This window comes from Hibiscus syriacus, unplaced genomic scaffold, assembly GCF_006381635.1.
Source record: "Hibiscus syriacus cultivar Baekdansim isolate YM2019G1 unplaced genomic scaffold, ASM638163v2 tig00110450_pilon, whole genome shotgun sequence".
In the NCBI taxonomy this organism is placed as follows: domain Eukaryota; kingdom Viridiplantae; phylum Streptophyta; class Magnoliopsida; order Malvales; family Malvaceae; genus Hibiscus; species Hibiscus syriacus.
In genome coordinates this window covers 11,277,484-11,292,268 of record NW_024062743.1, presented here as the reverse complement: position 1 = coordinate 11,292,268, position 14,785 = coordinate 11,277,484, and the positions used below count along the sequence as shown (strand labels likewise).

Below are 14,785 nucleotides of genomic sequence, written 5' to 3'. Positions count from 1 at the left end.
ATTTATCACTCTATGATATTTTAAATTTTAAGATACAGATAATTATAACACAATTTATAACTAATTATCACAATATGCATCTCCTTGATTCTTTTACAGATGTTATTTACCTGGGAAAAAGGTATTTTGGTTAAAGGAAAGTAATAGTAGAAGTTGCATTAAAAAGAAGAGAATTCTTTTACAGATATTATTGGAAAACATGCACTCACAAAGAAATCACAACCTCTGTCATCCTCAACCCATAGAGAAAAATCACAAAGAAAGCGCGAAAGTTGTAACACTAAGTGCAAACAAAGCTAGATTATGAATGCCAATGCTCAAAGCTTCAGACTTCTCACCAACATCACCACCCACCAGAGACTTCCCCGGTGCAGGTGCAGGAGCTGAAGAGTTACGAGCGAAGATTTTCAAAGGTTGAAGCACTTGATCCACCCGATAAATAGCAAGCTTACCATCGGCGTAAATGGTTCCGGCGACATCGGTTTTCGTCTGCCCCGTCATCAGAGTCACCGTTTTCCCTACAGTGGTTACGTTTAGAGGGAACTCACCGTTCCCACTCTCTCCGGCTTCAGTTCTCATAGGGTTGCTAACAATAAGGAACTGGGATAATGGGACGTAAGTTGGGACGACATGGTATAGCACAAGTTCAACCCTTTGTTCATCGTTGACTGAATGCAGCGCACTGGATTTCAGGCTCGAGAAAGCCTTATCCGTCGGTGCGAAAATCGTCTTCCCGTTTCCCGTGTTGTTGAGCTCACCGAGGAGACGATAGGAGACTCGGGTGGATTTTAGTAGTTTTATGAAGATGCTGTATTGGCCTGCTTTTCCAAGGATTTTGGTGACGTCCGGCGGACCAGGTGGCATTGGTGCCGGAGCTGGAGCTTGAGCTGAAGTTGCTGAGCAATGGAGAAGGAAAAAGAAGAGAAATGAGAGACTGAAGATGAGGCCTAGGTTTTGCTTTGTTATCGCCATTGTAGGAAATTTTTGATTTAGCAATGGAAACAATGGGAAATTGAAGGGATTATAAGGTGAAGGGAAACCACAGATTGCTTGGAAAGAAAGGAAAAGAAGATAAAATTTGAAGTTTGATTGGTGAACAAGTTTAGATTCTCTTATTATTGTTTTACCAACTTTTTATATGTTGGGATTGGTTTCACTTGCATGCATACGTGAGCCAAAATGTTGTTGTTTTGATTGCAAGGCATACCATAAAGAAGCAAGTTGGGTTGAGTTGGATGTGTTAGTTGATGAGGAGCTCTTGACTATTCAAACTCTGTATTACAAATATAATAAAACAAACTGGTACATTTTTCTATTCACAATCCTCTTGTCTTTCCTAAACAAGCATTTGAAGCACTCAGCTCCATAGAAAGGTCCATGGTCCCATGCCAGTTCCTATCCTGAAGAACAATGGGAAGTGTTAGAATCATACGGATTTTTCCCGAATCAAGCGAAAAATTATGTGTTTGGTTCCTCAGAAACAGAAAAAATGGAAAATAAATGGAATTATCACCTCAAAAGACCGGCAAACACACGTAAACACATGAAGATGGTCAAAGCAATCCAGATGCCAATATAGCCATGGCTGGAGGATAGTATGAACAAGCAGGAGATGCTCATAACCGCAACCCCAACCTAGGAACATGATCAAAGACGAAGATGATTATATAAAAAAATGGGATAGAAAATGGTCTGAACATTGTTGGATCTTATGGTTTGATTCAGCAATTTTGGGGGTGGGGTTAGAAATGAACTAACCATGGAGTAGGCTGAATAAGCAAAATCCGAAGCTCCATAGTTAACTCCATCGAAAACGAAGGCTAAAGCATTGATAGGTTGAGTTACTGCAATGAACTGATCGACAAGAAAATGATGATGAGCCAACATGTTAGTAGTCTAGGAAAGAAAAAGAATATTCTTATGATTTTGATTGAGGGAGCCATACTGGAAAGCTGATGTTCATGAGGTTCAAAACATCGAAATCCTTCGTAAACAAAGTCGAAGCAAATCGTGATACAGCTGCTAGAAAAAATGATAGCAGAAGCCCCAAAAGAAGACCAATCTGAAGACAGATTACCACAAGGAGAATTTAGAGCATGAAGCAAGGTGAAACAAGTGAAGTTTAATGTTAGTACCTGCAACACACGAGAAGCAGCAGCCACTGTCTTTTCATAATCTTTTCTCGCAAATGCACTTGCTAGGATTGCCTGGAAAAGATAAGAATTATGTCGAACTTTACTCTTTGGAAAAATAATGTAATTGCAGTTTTGAGTCTATTATGCTCGTAATAAATAAATAAATAAATATGTAAGATTCATCTGAATCCCATAAATCATCATCAATAATTATCTTATGAATGCCACCTTATAACAGGTGTCTAGGGGCTTTCTTCCCCTTCCATATCAAAGCACTCATATTTGTTTTAAAAATACCCTCCATGATGGGACTTATGCTATTATATCAGTAGCTCTTCGTCCAAATAAGGCAAGATAAACTGCATACGACCACCACCAACCGTCTATCTCTCATTTTATGCGTCAACATTGGTGCGGTGAGCTTAATCTCAGTAGGTCTTTGGGGCTCTTTTCCCCCTCCATATGAGAGCACCCCTATTTGGTCTAAAAAACACCTTCCATACACGGACGTATGGCACCATATTCGCGACCACCAGCCACCATCTCTACTATGTAATCAGAGCATATTCTATGGCTTAAAGAGATGAAGGGAAAGCAAGGAAGCTCATGATTTTGATTGGTTCTGAACAAAGCCGGATTCTAAGAGAAGAAGTTGTAAAAATATGTAGAGGGGCAAACATGATGTAAAAGGGTTGTTCATTAAATTAAAATGAAATCTTACTTGTCCTGCAACAGCCAGTCCATCGGCAAGCAAAGAGGTTGCCATCCAAATCTGCAGGCAAACCTGAAATGCAGCCATCGGTTTTGGTCCCAGCCTAGCCACTAATGAAGTCGCCAGGGTTATGCAGGATGTTGTGGATATTACCTTAACCAATAGCTGAAATCCTGAAGTGGTGACATCACACATATCATGGTCCTGCAATTGTTCTATATCATTTTCTTTCTCCCTATAATTGAGATAAATCAACTGGAAAGAAAGTTGAAGAGAACAAAAACTGAATTACATAGTCCAACTGAAACGATCGAATTCGATTTTACTTCAAACATTGAAACATCCTTTTGAGTTTGTTAAGTAACCACAATTAAAGAACTCACCACTCTTGAGGAATCGACCTAATTGTAGCTCTTTAAAAATTGGAGGCAACAGAATGACATTTTCAACTAATCTCCAAATGAGTACGAGAAAAATTAAATACCTACAAATACAATGCACCAAGTGATTAACCAGATGAAGACACATTAAAAGACCAGACAGATGATGCGGCCAATGGACCAAAGAAATGAAAATAACTTACTGAGAAACTACATGAGCTATGGCTGCACCATTGACACCCAAACGAAGTGTGAATATAAATATGGGGTCCAGAAGAATGTTAGCCGAGTCTCCAATGACTGCATTAGCAATTGCAAACAACTATGAGGATTAGTTTGCTCACAAACTATGATACATAATGAGTTTCCTTGTACGATAATGTTTCACGTTCATAATGCATGATTAAGAATCCAAAAGGACAAGTAGGATATGAAATTGGTTTTGCAATGGCAGCCAAATGATAAAGAGTTCCATTCAGTGAATTCCTTTCAAGGGGATTGTCCGAATAAGCCTTCACAAGCTGCTTTCGATGTCCAACAATATCAACATTGATTAAAATGGAAGCTTGCTTACTGATTGCATAAAAGGGAGTTTTAGTATCCTTTAATCCCCGGAAAACACCTTGAGCAGCTAACGAAAGAAGAATAGCTGGAGCACCGAGTGATCGTAATGTCAAGTATTGTTGGGCTATCTTGAGCATAGGAGATTCCTGGACAAAGCAAAAGCAGTATCATTGCTGTTAACAGAAAAGTAGAAAGCTAAAAAAATTAGAGAAATATTACAGATGCAGCAGTTTAGATTCTTGGGGATCAATTCGGATAAGTTCACTTCAATAGGCTAATCCAATCTAGGCAATTGCTGTTTCCGAAACTAAACCAAGAACCTTGTATAAAACCAACATATGCCAGAAGAGAGATACACTTTCTTCTCACTGATTTATCAGAAAAGATACCAAACGCCTTGCAATTCAGTAACAAAAAATGAAACTTTATGACAACGAAGAAAAAATGGTAGGTTAAGAGCTATTTTAAAATTTAAACTCTATATAACCTCTGTTTTAAAAACAACAATGAAATGAGCCTTTAGTCACACATATGCTCGAACTTATACATGAAATGAGAATCAACGTTTAAATACCAATAATAGAATTACAAAATGAACACTCACAGGTTTTACGCCCATGTAATGTAAGAGAGGTTTAGCAGTGGAAATAAGGAACAAAGTTTGAAGTATTCCAAGCATGCAGCCAATTAACAGAGCTGAAGATGCTGACGGTACATGCCTTCTATTGTCCTCAGATTTGGCTATTTTCATGTCACTGTTGCCTACATATGACATTTATATTCTCAATGATAAAATTATTGATAAGCCAAAACATGCTAAATGTAGCAGATATAATCAAGACAGTGAAAGAACCTTGTCTATGAATGCAATTTATCAAAACTCAGATTAGCCTTTCAACAAAAGCAGGTAGTGTATGTAGAAAGCATACCAGTTAGAGGCACCATTTCCTGGCCCATATCATGATTACTACGAACATTTTCATCATCTTCTGCTTCAGTACTATATTTACTAGTAGCTTCTTCCTCAGCAACAAACGAAGTGGTAATACTGACTAGTGGCAACATGGTAATTCTTGATACTTGATTAAAAATTGCAACCGAAACTCCTACAGAAGCTAACTCCACGGCACCTATATGAAAAGATTTATATGTATAGAATGAAATCAAATCTTATAACCAATTATTAGCTCGGAAGTCAATCATTAACGAAAACATTATCTCAGGCATTCGTAATCATGTAGAGTAACTAAATGGTATCTGAGAATCGCAAATATCAGCTACATATCAAAACAGATGACCAAGACATTGATGATTCAGAAACTATATGAACAGAACTTATAAATTGACAGACCCTAGTGATGTCATCTTTGGGATGCCTAGCTTCTATTTCCAGAATCATAATGAATATACTCGTATGCGACACAGATCCGAATATGAGAATCATGGAATAAAAATAAGCTGACTTTAGCTTCGCAAGTGTACAAGTCTCATATATACCCTACAATAACAATAATAATAACGGCATCACATAATCACGCCAGAAGAAAGTGAGCACAAACCTATGCGGCCAATGAATGACGTGTCTATTAGAGAAGCAATAGGATCTGCCATCAAAGCAAATGTTGCAGGTAATCCGATGTTCGCTATTTCTATGCCTAGTTCATCCTTCTTCAGAACATTCCTGCAAATTATTATGATCAAAGAGCAATAAAACGGCCTAAGTGATGGTTCAGACGGTCACAGTGTTTCTTCTTTTTTGGTTTCAACCATGATCATCGTTTCTAAACTTTCTAAATAGGTTAAAAGCAGAAGCAAATTATTTGATTTCCATTTAAGGCTTGAGCAACAAGCAAAACGTTTAAATTTGCAGAAGGATATAGCAGACTTAAAGAAAAATAAAAAATACAAATACTAGTTGGAAATGAAGAATACCTTGAATCTCTGAAGAATATGAAAAGGGGTAACTTTCCCATATTGTTCCACATACTCAAAATGCCATCAACCGCCATGAATACAGTGTGGCAGTCCAACAAGCAATCGGTGTGCACCAAGTTCAAACTTCCTCAAGAACTCCTTTTTTAAAAAAGAAAAATCTTAAATGGCTGGAATTTCACCACCTTCTTAGAATTGTGACAATGTCTTCATGCATGCAAAGTGGAAAAACTTCCAATGAACGAGAAAAGAAATAATGAGAAAGAAATCAAAGGGATCGAAATTGACTTACAGAAATTCAATGAGGAAATAACAGTGGCTAGATAAACAAATTCTAGCCACAACCAGGTATTGCATAAACCTCCCTTAGATAAACAAATTCTACACAACCAGGAATTGCATAAACCTCCCTTAGATAAACAAGGCCCAGACACTCCAACGAATATACTTAAATTAATGATAAGTTATTCATCAACGTAGAGAATTTAACAACTTTGTACTGAAAAATCAAAAAATAAAGGGTGGCAAAGAACTTACATTATTAAAAAAAAGGTAAATTACAACGTTAGGCATTTAACTATTACCACCTTTTACTTTGATCATTAAACATTTTGTTTTGACAAAATCATCTCTAATATTATGGTCTTTAATTTTGATCATCGTCCGTTGAAAATTCAACGAACATGGAGAGATGATCTGATGTAAAAAAAAGTTTGGCAAATTTTCTAAAAAGGGAATTAAGAAAAACTTAAAATTTCTCAATGACATAAAAAATTAAAACCTTCGAATAAGATAAAAAAATTTCAACAATACCTGGAAAACCCAGGGCCTTTGAAGCTTGAAAAATTGAAGCTAATGATATTTTTTTTCAAAAGCAAATCTAATAAAATACCTCGAATTAAGATCAAATTGACAAAATCTATAAATTTTAAAAATAAAATTATTATTGTACTAGGATAACGTGATCAAAAAACTTACCTTGATGAGATAATCAAATCTGAATTTAAAAAAAAAAAAAACTTAACCTTAATTATGAACTTACCATAAAAACAAAATAATTTGATGACGAAAGGAGAAAAGTATAAATAGTTGGGTGACTTATAGTATAGTTAACCCTAAACGAAATTGCTAAGGACCACGAGTGGGAAACAGACTCTCCTGCTGCAGTCGTGGTCTTCAGCAATGACTTGCTTGATTGAAAACAAGGGCTGAAGACGAAAAAAATAAATTGCCTGTTTACATAAATATTAAGCAAGGAAGATGCTTTTATGGAGGATAAACAGCCATCTTTCTCGCTCAACCGCAAAAAATTTACCCAAAGTGCGTGGGATTTGAATCATGAATTTCCATCATCTTCCATTGCCTTCAGGTTTGGACATCTTTAATGTTTATTTAAGGGTAAATTATGCTATGTATCATTGAACTTTTCCCGTTAATTCGTATATACCATTAGATTTTTAATTTCACTAATTATAGCATTGAATTTTAATTTTACATTAGATTATGTTACTCTGTCGTTAAATCGATAATGGGACGATGACATGACTAACGGTCGATGATACGGCTGTCGCACCAAATCGCTACTAATTGTACTAATTATAACACTAAATTTTGATTTTACATTCAATTATGTTACTCAACCATTAAGTCGGTAACATAAAAAATGACATTGCTAACGGTCGATGATGTGACTATCACACCAAAAGAACACAGTTTTGGTGCCCAAAAAATCGAAATAACAACATTTTGCTTGAGAAATTTGTTAACTTTATGTATCTTGAAGTATTTGAACTCTAGAACTTCAAAAACAAAGAATATACCAAAAGCAATAACAACATGGAATGCGGTTGTAAAACCGGAGAATTTGAATGATTTTTTACAATATGGACTTCGAGGATTGGATTGAGAGCAACCTGCGTTCCAAATGTTGCTTCCCAATCATCATCATTTTGTTCTTTGGGGTGATATTATGGTGTCTATTGGATCTGTCGGAATAAAAGGATATTTGAAAGTGTTTTTACATACAGGTAGACACATGCTAGCTGGGTGAGGCAATTCAGGCAACAACAAAAATGAAGGAAGGATGGCCGATCAGTAGCAGTGCACAATTTAACCGAAGAAATGCTAGATGGGAATCTCCTTCTAATGGTTGTATCAAGTTGAACACGGCCGATGCACGGAGAATGGATTCCGATTTGGTGGCATTCTTAGTGACCATGTAGGAGGATGGGTGTTAGACTTCTTCAAATCAGTAGGTTGCTACTCGGTACTTAAAGCAGAGTTTTAGGGCATTTATGGAGGAATGAGATTTAGATATGAAGGAGATTATTGTCGAGACCAATAGTAAGAAGGCCTTCACTTAGCTTGATAAAGATCCGAGAATCACATTATTTCATCGCCCGTCCAGTTCAGTTGGTAAGAGCGCAAGGCTCTTAATCTTATGGTTGTGGGATCGAGTCCCACGGTTGACAATTCATAATTCTGACTGTCGAAGATCTCTCACGGAAGCTGCTCTCAACCTGGCGTTGGGGGCAGCCTACTATCCTACCTCCCCCTTACTCCATTACATATAAGAATAGGGTCAGCTAATATTTTTTGGTTCCACACAGGGCCGTATCTGGGCACCTGCCTAGGGCCCATATTTTTTTATTATATATTATACTTATGAAAAAATAGTTTTATATTAATTATAGAGCCCAATTATTTTTTATACTTGTTATTAAGGATTTAGTTTTTTTTTTCAATATTTATTATTATGAGTTTTTTTTCTTCTAATATTTATTATTAGGGGTTAACTCTTATAGTTTATTTTTCTCTAATATTTGTATTAGTGTCCCTTTTTTTGTCAATATTTTTTTAACATTTTTTATTAAAGGCCTAATTATTTTCAATTATTATTATTAGGGGGTCAATTTTTTTTATTAGGGACATACTTTTAAAATTTAATTTCTTTTCTAATATTTATTTGTTATTACGAGTCCAACTTTTTCAATATTTTTTATTAGAGGCTCAATTTTTTTAGTGTTTGTTATTATGAGCATACTCTTAAATTTGTTTTTAATATTTGTTATTAGGGATCTAATTTTTTAAAACTTGTCATTATGGAATTGCCTTTAAAATTTATTTTTTTTCCAACATTTGTTATTAGAAACAATTACTTAAATAACGGTTTGTAACCACAACGATGATCATTATGCAATAATAACAATATCGTTCGAAACCGTAATATCCACAATCATTATTTCCACACTAGCATATGTTATTAAAAATTCACAATCACGATACTTGCAATGACCACAATATCATGTGTTATGTCCGTAATAACGATAAACGTAACGCGACCGAAGACACAAATATAAATTGTAACTTAAATTCCTGATTATGAGCTTAATTTTTTTTTGGTTCGCCTGAAGGTGATCAAAATCTCAGAAATGGGACTGGTTCCACGTAATAGATAGTAGGGTTTTTCATTCAGATATGTGCCTCGAGAGTGTAATAAGGCAATGGATGGTATGTCTAAGTTAACATGGATTTTGCCTTTTAGTCTTCAAAAGCTCCAGAACTCTCCCACGGCGATTGTAGACGTGTTGCATGGTGATATTTATCTATACACACTACAGCAAAACTGATATTTAGCGGGGTTTTTAGCGGCATTTGTAGATAAAACGCCACAAAAGTTAAACATATAGCAGCGTTTACAATCGTAGCGCCACAAATTCATACTTTAGCGACGTTTGTTGTAAAAACGCTATAATAGAGTTGACATATAGCGGCGTTTTTACAACAAACGCCGCAATAGGGTGGTAAATTAGCGGCGTTTATACCACAAACGCCACAATAGATTAATATATAGTGGCGTTTTAGCCAAAACACCGCAATAGATCGGTAAATTAGCAATGTTTATACCACAAACGCCGCAATAGATTACACATATAGTGGCATTTATTCCTAAAACGCCGCAATAATGATAATAAATAGTGGCATTTTTAGACAAACGCTGCAATAGTGTTAATCAATAGTGGCGTTTTTAGAAAAACGTCGTAATAGTTTTAATCAATAGTGGCGTTGTTTTAACAAACGCCATAATAGTGCAATCAATTGTGGAATTTTTTTGTATAAACGCCGCAAAATGTTAAATATATAGTCCTCCTTTTGTAACATCCTGAAATCCGAGTCAGTGACTAAAATGAGAATTTTTGAAATTTGAGATCAATTTGAGGAAATTGATAAGTTTAAAAATTTAAATAGAACTATTTCAGTATTGGATTAAATCATAATTATGGAATAAGTGAAAAGCATTATGGTAATTGGTTTTAAAAGATATTTTATTTCTCTTATTAAGAGTGGGCACGTGGGATATGAAGAGTTATCTAGAACTCTTCTTTTCCTTCTTCATTTCTTCTTCCCGTGGGCTTAAGCTCAAACCTCAAAGGTGAGTTTTAATCTTTATGGTTAATTCTTGAATATTTGAGTTGTGTTTTATTCTTTGAGTATTATATAAGCTTAAAGAAAGCTTATATAAGCTTAAAACACCAAGATGAAAGAAATAGAAAGGAATTTCTATTAAGAGTTAAGAAATGAACTTTTGTTATAGAAAGTTTTTGAAGTTTTAAAGATGGATTTGACTTGTCAAAAGGTTAATTAAGAAGTTAGAAGTGATAGAATTGAATTTAGAACACTTGGAAATATTTATGAAATTCTTCTATTCAAGAATTATGGTGTATTATGAGAGATGGTGAAGTGTTATAAGAAGGTTTATACATGTATAAATAAGTTTTAAGGCATAAGGAAGGGTTAATAAGTAGAATTTGAGGTCAAAGTGAGAATTTTCGGGCTCAAAATGTAATTTATGGGTTGTGTGCATATTTTCTCCTACCTGAACCCTAAAATCATTTAAACTCTTTTTCCCTCAAAGCTTCTTCTCTGGAACAACAATAGCTCTCAAACGATTCCTACCGACGTCGTCGTTTGTATGTCCCGGCGACCAAATTGGGCCTCTCACCGACGAACTATAATACAACTACACGGTTTGATCCCTCTTATCATTAATGATCTTTTTCATTTTTTTGGTCTTCTGAAAATGGGGAAAACCCAAAAAGCTAACGTATTTGAGAAAAAAAAAGCAGGTGTTGCCTTGACTAAGTGAAATTATTGTCGACGGAATGTATAAGTGGCGTATTTGCTCTGATGATGGATCAAATTATCGTTGGGAGAATATCGGTCCGGTCTCGCCATCGAAACTGGATGATGACCCGAAAGGAACTCCTATTGCTTCATACCCTTCCATGACCGATCTCATTCTTGAAAGTAATAATCTATAAATCTTTCAGCCGCTATAATTTGTTTTTCTATGCTCAGTCAAATTTCATTGATTGTACGCATATAGGATCTTCGAAGCTTATTGAGAATGATGATAGAGGAGTGGATAAATACCCGCTGTTTAGAACTGAATTTGGTAACTCTGTGGCGTTGAAAGAATCTTCAATTGCAAAAGTAGTATCTATCCTCAATGAAGATGAAGTTGCCTCTACTGTTACTCCAAGTAAATATTTATATCATCTATTTAAATTTATTTTAATTTTTATTCAGTTCGCAAGCCACCTACAATCAAGTTTCATACTATAAGTGGAAGGTCGTTATCTGTTTCAAGTGAAGAACTGAAGCACACAAGGACTCTTCTTGGTGAATCGGAGGTAGGAGATTTATTTGGTGAAATGGATGAAGAGTTTCTCCATATAGAGTTTACACGGAGGAAAAACTTAACGATACATCGTCAAACAAGGAAAACATCTTTCCTACGTTGTTTCCCTACGAAGGAGCACAAGTAATAAATTCTAGTAAACAATATGGTGAAGATTGTTTATGCATAACTTTAATGTTTCTAAAATTTAATGTATTTTGTTGTTACGTATTTTTATGCATAACTTATGTTTTAATTAAAATGTATGGTTGTTGTTAAATAGATAAAGCTACATATATCAGTCAACTTAAAGTATATGTGAAATATGTAAAATCAACTAATCTAATATACACAAATGTAATTAGCGGCGTTTGTATCCAAAAATGCCGCTATAGATATAACATTTTGCGGCGTTTGTATCCAAACACGGCGCTAAAGAGTCATACTTTTGTGGTGTTTTTCCAACAAACGCCGCTAAAGGTCAGATCTATAGTGGCGTTTTTATACAAGTGCCTCAATAAATGTAATATGTTGTGACGTTTTTATGTAAACGCTGCAAAATAGTAGCACTTCTGTGGCATTTTTTATACAAACGCCGCTATAGATTTGTCAAGTAGTGGCATTTTTGAGTAAACGCCACAATAGAGTTGGAATATAGTGGCGTTTGGTTTACAAACGTCGTAATAGAGTTGGCATGTGGTGGCGTTTGGTTTACAAACATCGTAAACTATTATAAAACCCCAAAATGTTTCATTTACCCGAGCCCTAGTTTGATTATCACCTCCGACCCTCCAAAAATTCTGGTTCCCTTTTGAGACGACTGAACAACAAATCGGACATAAATCTCTCGAATGAACTGTATAGGTTGCGATATAAATCTCTCGACTTCAATAAAAAACCTCGACATTTCTCGGCTCCCCCCGAAGAGGAATAACTCTCGCCGTTCTTCAATTTCATCACTTTTAAGGTTAGCATCTTGTCTTGGGTCTTAATCTTAGTAATACCAAAATTTTCTTTTGTTTTTCTTCCTTTGGTTTAATGTTTCTGATGAACGAAACATTCATTGTTTTTCGTTTTACCAAAAACCTAAAGCTATGATCCCAATTACAACCCAAAAATGGACTGGTAATTTTCATCTTCTTCTTATATAAATGTTCACCCTCAATTTTCATTTCCAAGCCAATAAAAGGTATATGTGCTTTTATTAGATGCACCATGGTTATGATCCTGTTGTTATTTCATTTTTTCGTAAATGATGGGAATGACTAGAGTAAAAGATATCAGATGGTACTCTGTTTTTACATTGGTTTATGGTTTACCTTTCTTCTTTCGTTTATTTTTAGGTTTCTTTTTTGACTACATAGTCATGGTGACAGATAGCTTTACTCACATTGAGAATTCTATGATATTCATTTATCATATATAGTACTTCCTCTCTTAGATCTTAAGTGTCTGAGTAATTGGTGTGGGATTGATTTTTTCCAACTAGTTTCAATTATTTATGGTTTTTGCCAAATGAAAATACTTGCAGTTTTCCCATGTTAATTTGTGATTATTTTTTTAATCGACAATCTTACTTGAAACATGCTTTTGGTCATTTTTACTGAATATCCTTCCTATAAGTGTTAGATAAAGGGGAAAAGATAGAGCTGCTTGTCGATAAGACTGAGAGTCTTCATCACCAGGTCAGTCTCTCTCTCTTTCATGCATCAATATGATATCTATGCAATCACATGAACTAAGTTTGTTGTTTCTGTTGATAACTTGTGAGAGTTGAGACTTGGCTTGGAGTATTCCGTATGTTTGTTATTTTGCCGAAGTATAACATGAGGAATGATAGAAGTACAAGTAAAGAGATGTTAGTTTTGTATGCAAGAGAAGGGGCATGAATTTGGTCATGGTCGTGGTCTAGTTTTGGTCGAATCATGTGTATCATGATTATGGTTCTTTCAAATTTGCACTTACTGTAAAATATAATAGTTACAATTATAATTCTAGAAAACCTTTTTAATCATTTTCCTAAAAATTTCCCCTAAAATTGCTTTCTAAATATATATAAAAGAAAGATAAGAGTCAGGTCACTTTTCTACCATGGTCTTTTTCTCTAATAACACATGTGTTTGGCTTTTCTACGTTGTTGTCATACTTGTAGAATTACGGAGACCCGTGCTCATTCATTTTGCTTAAGCATTCCTTTTCTTTAGTGAGTATATAAAAGAAATCATGATATTCAATTTGCTTCTTGATGTGATTGATGAAAAACTTATGTGTTCGTATCATGGTTTTCAATTGGAATCTTGTTACTGCAAACATGTGGTAGTCGTTGTGGTTTGCTTGAGATTGTGTCGATTTCGGTAAGAATAGTTGTGGAAATATATTGAATATCGGAGATGGATCATGGTTTTCAATTGGAATCTTGTTACTGCAAACTTATGTGTTCGTATCATGGTTTGCTTGAGTACATATCATCACAGTCTCGATCTTTCCACCAAGAAGTTTGTCGTTTAAAAGAAAAGTTGGCTGAGATGGATCAACAAATGACTAACTTGAAAGCAGAAAATGAAGCAAGGGAAGCAGAGAGAGCAGCAACAGACGCATCCAGAGCAGCAGCGAACGCAGCCAGAGCAGCTACGGAAGTAGAGAAAGAAGCAGCAGCAACACAGAGAGAAACATCATATCAGCAGAGATGTGAAAAATTTTAAAAATGACTCAATGATATGATGCTGATGATTCAGAAAACTCAACCTCAGAATCCACCATCGTAGTCTCATTTATGTTATGAGCATTCTACTGAACCTTGTTTAACTGAACTTATATTATGTTAATGAAAACTTATTTATTATATTGGATTTGATGTTGTTTGTTATGGTTATAGAGTTTGATGTTATTATTGTTTTGCTTGTTGGATAATGGAACAGGTTGAAAAAACAGTTTTGGGGTAATCAAGGATAATTTTTAGGACTGTTAAATTCTGTGTTATTTAGCGGCGTTTGTAACAACAAACGCCGTAATATACCATACATGTAGCGGCGTTTCTAGTAGAAACGCCGCTATATACAGACCTTTACCGGCGTTTTTAGCAAAAATGTCGCAAAACATCAATACCTACTGCGGCGTTTGTGAGAAAAACGCCGCAAAACATCAACACCTACTGCGGCGTTTGTGGGAAAACGCCGCAAAACATCAACACCTATTGCGGCGTTTGTGAGAAAAACGCCACAAAACATCAACACGTACTACGACGTTTTAGAGAAAAACGCCGTTAAACATCATAACTTATTGCAATATCTTTTGTTAAAAAACGCCGCTAAATATCAACACCTATTACGTCGTTTTTTGTTAAAAAACACCGCGAACTTTAGCGGCGCTATTTTCAACGCCA

At 35.3% G+C, this 14,785-nt stretch overlaps 2 protein-coding genes across 2 annotated transcripts; both read right to left on the bottom strand.

The window, feature by feature from the left end:
- Nucleotides 1-252: 252 nt before the first annotated feature.
- Nucleotides 253-1,096, bottom strand: LOC120126086 (fasciclin-like arabinogalactan protein 12). Its single transcript, XM_039144383.1, has one exon. It carries the CDS (start codon nt 970-972, stop codon nt 253-255), a length of 720 nt encoding a protein of 239 aa, XP_039000314.1. The 5' UTR covers nt 973-1,096.
- Nucleotides 1,097-1,345: 249 nt separating this feature from the next.
- Nucleotides 1,346-5,878, bottom strand: LOC120126167 (protein DETOXIFICATION 42-like). The gene is made up of 13 exons (XM_039144439.1): nt 5,724-5,878; nt 5,351-5,472; nt 4,721-4,921; nt 4,396-4,553; nt 3,802-3,937; nt 3,431-3,527; nt 3,231-3,331; nt 2,857-3,020; nt 2,136-2,207; nt 1,946-2,062; nt 1,759-1,854; nt 1,514-1,635; nt 1,346-1,400 (listed from the first exon to the last, which is right to left on the bottom strand). The coding sequence occupies exons 1-13, from the start codon at nt 5,798-5,800 to the stop codon at nt 1,358-1,360; spliced, it is 1,506 nt and encodes a 501-aa protein (XP_039000370.1). The 5' UTR covers nt 5,801-5,878; the 3' UTR covers nt 1,346-1,357.
- Nucleotides 5,879-14,785: the final 8,907 nt, after the last annotated feature.

Coding starts and splice junctions, on each gene's coding strand:
- LOC120126086 (XM_039144383.1), bottom strand. CDS start 972: ATGGCGATAACAAAGCAAAACCTAGGCCTCATCTTCAGTCTCTCATTT.
- LOC120126167 (XM_039144439.1), bottom strand. CDS start 5,800: ATGGCGGTTGATGGCATTTTGAGTATGTGGAACAATATGGGAAAGTTA. Junction 2,208..2,856: donor GACTGGCTGTTGCAGGACAA/GTAAGATTTCAT, acceptor TATCTTTTCCAG/GCAATCCTAGCAAGTGCATT. Junction 1,401..1,513: donor GTGTTTGCCGGTCTTTTGAG/GTGATAATTCCA, acceptor ATTGTTCTTCAG/GATAGGAACTGGCATGGGAC.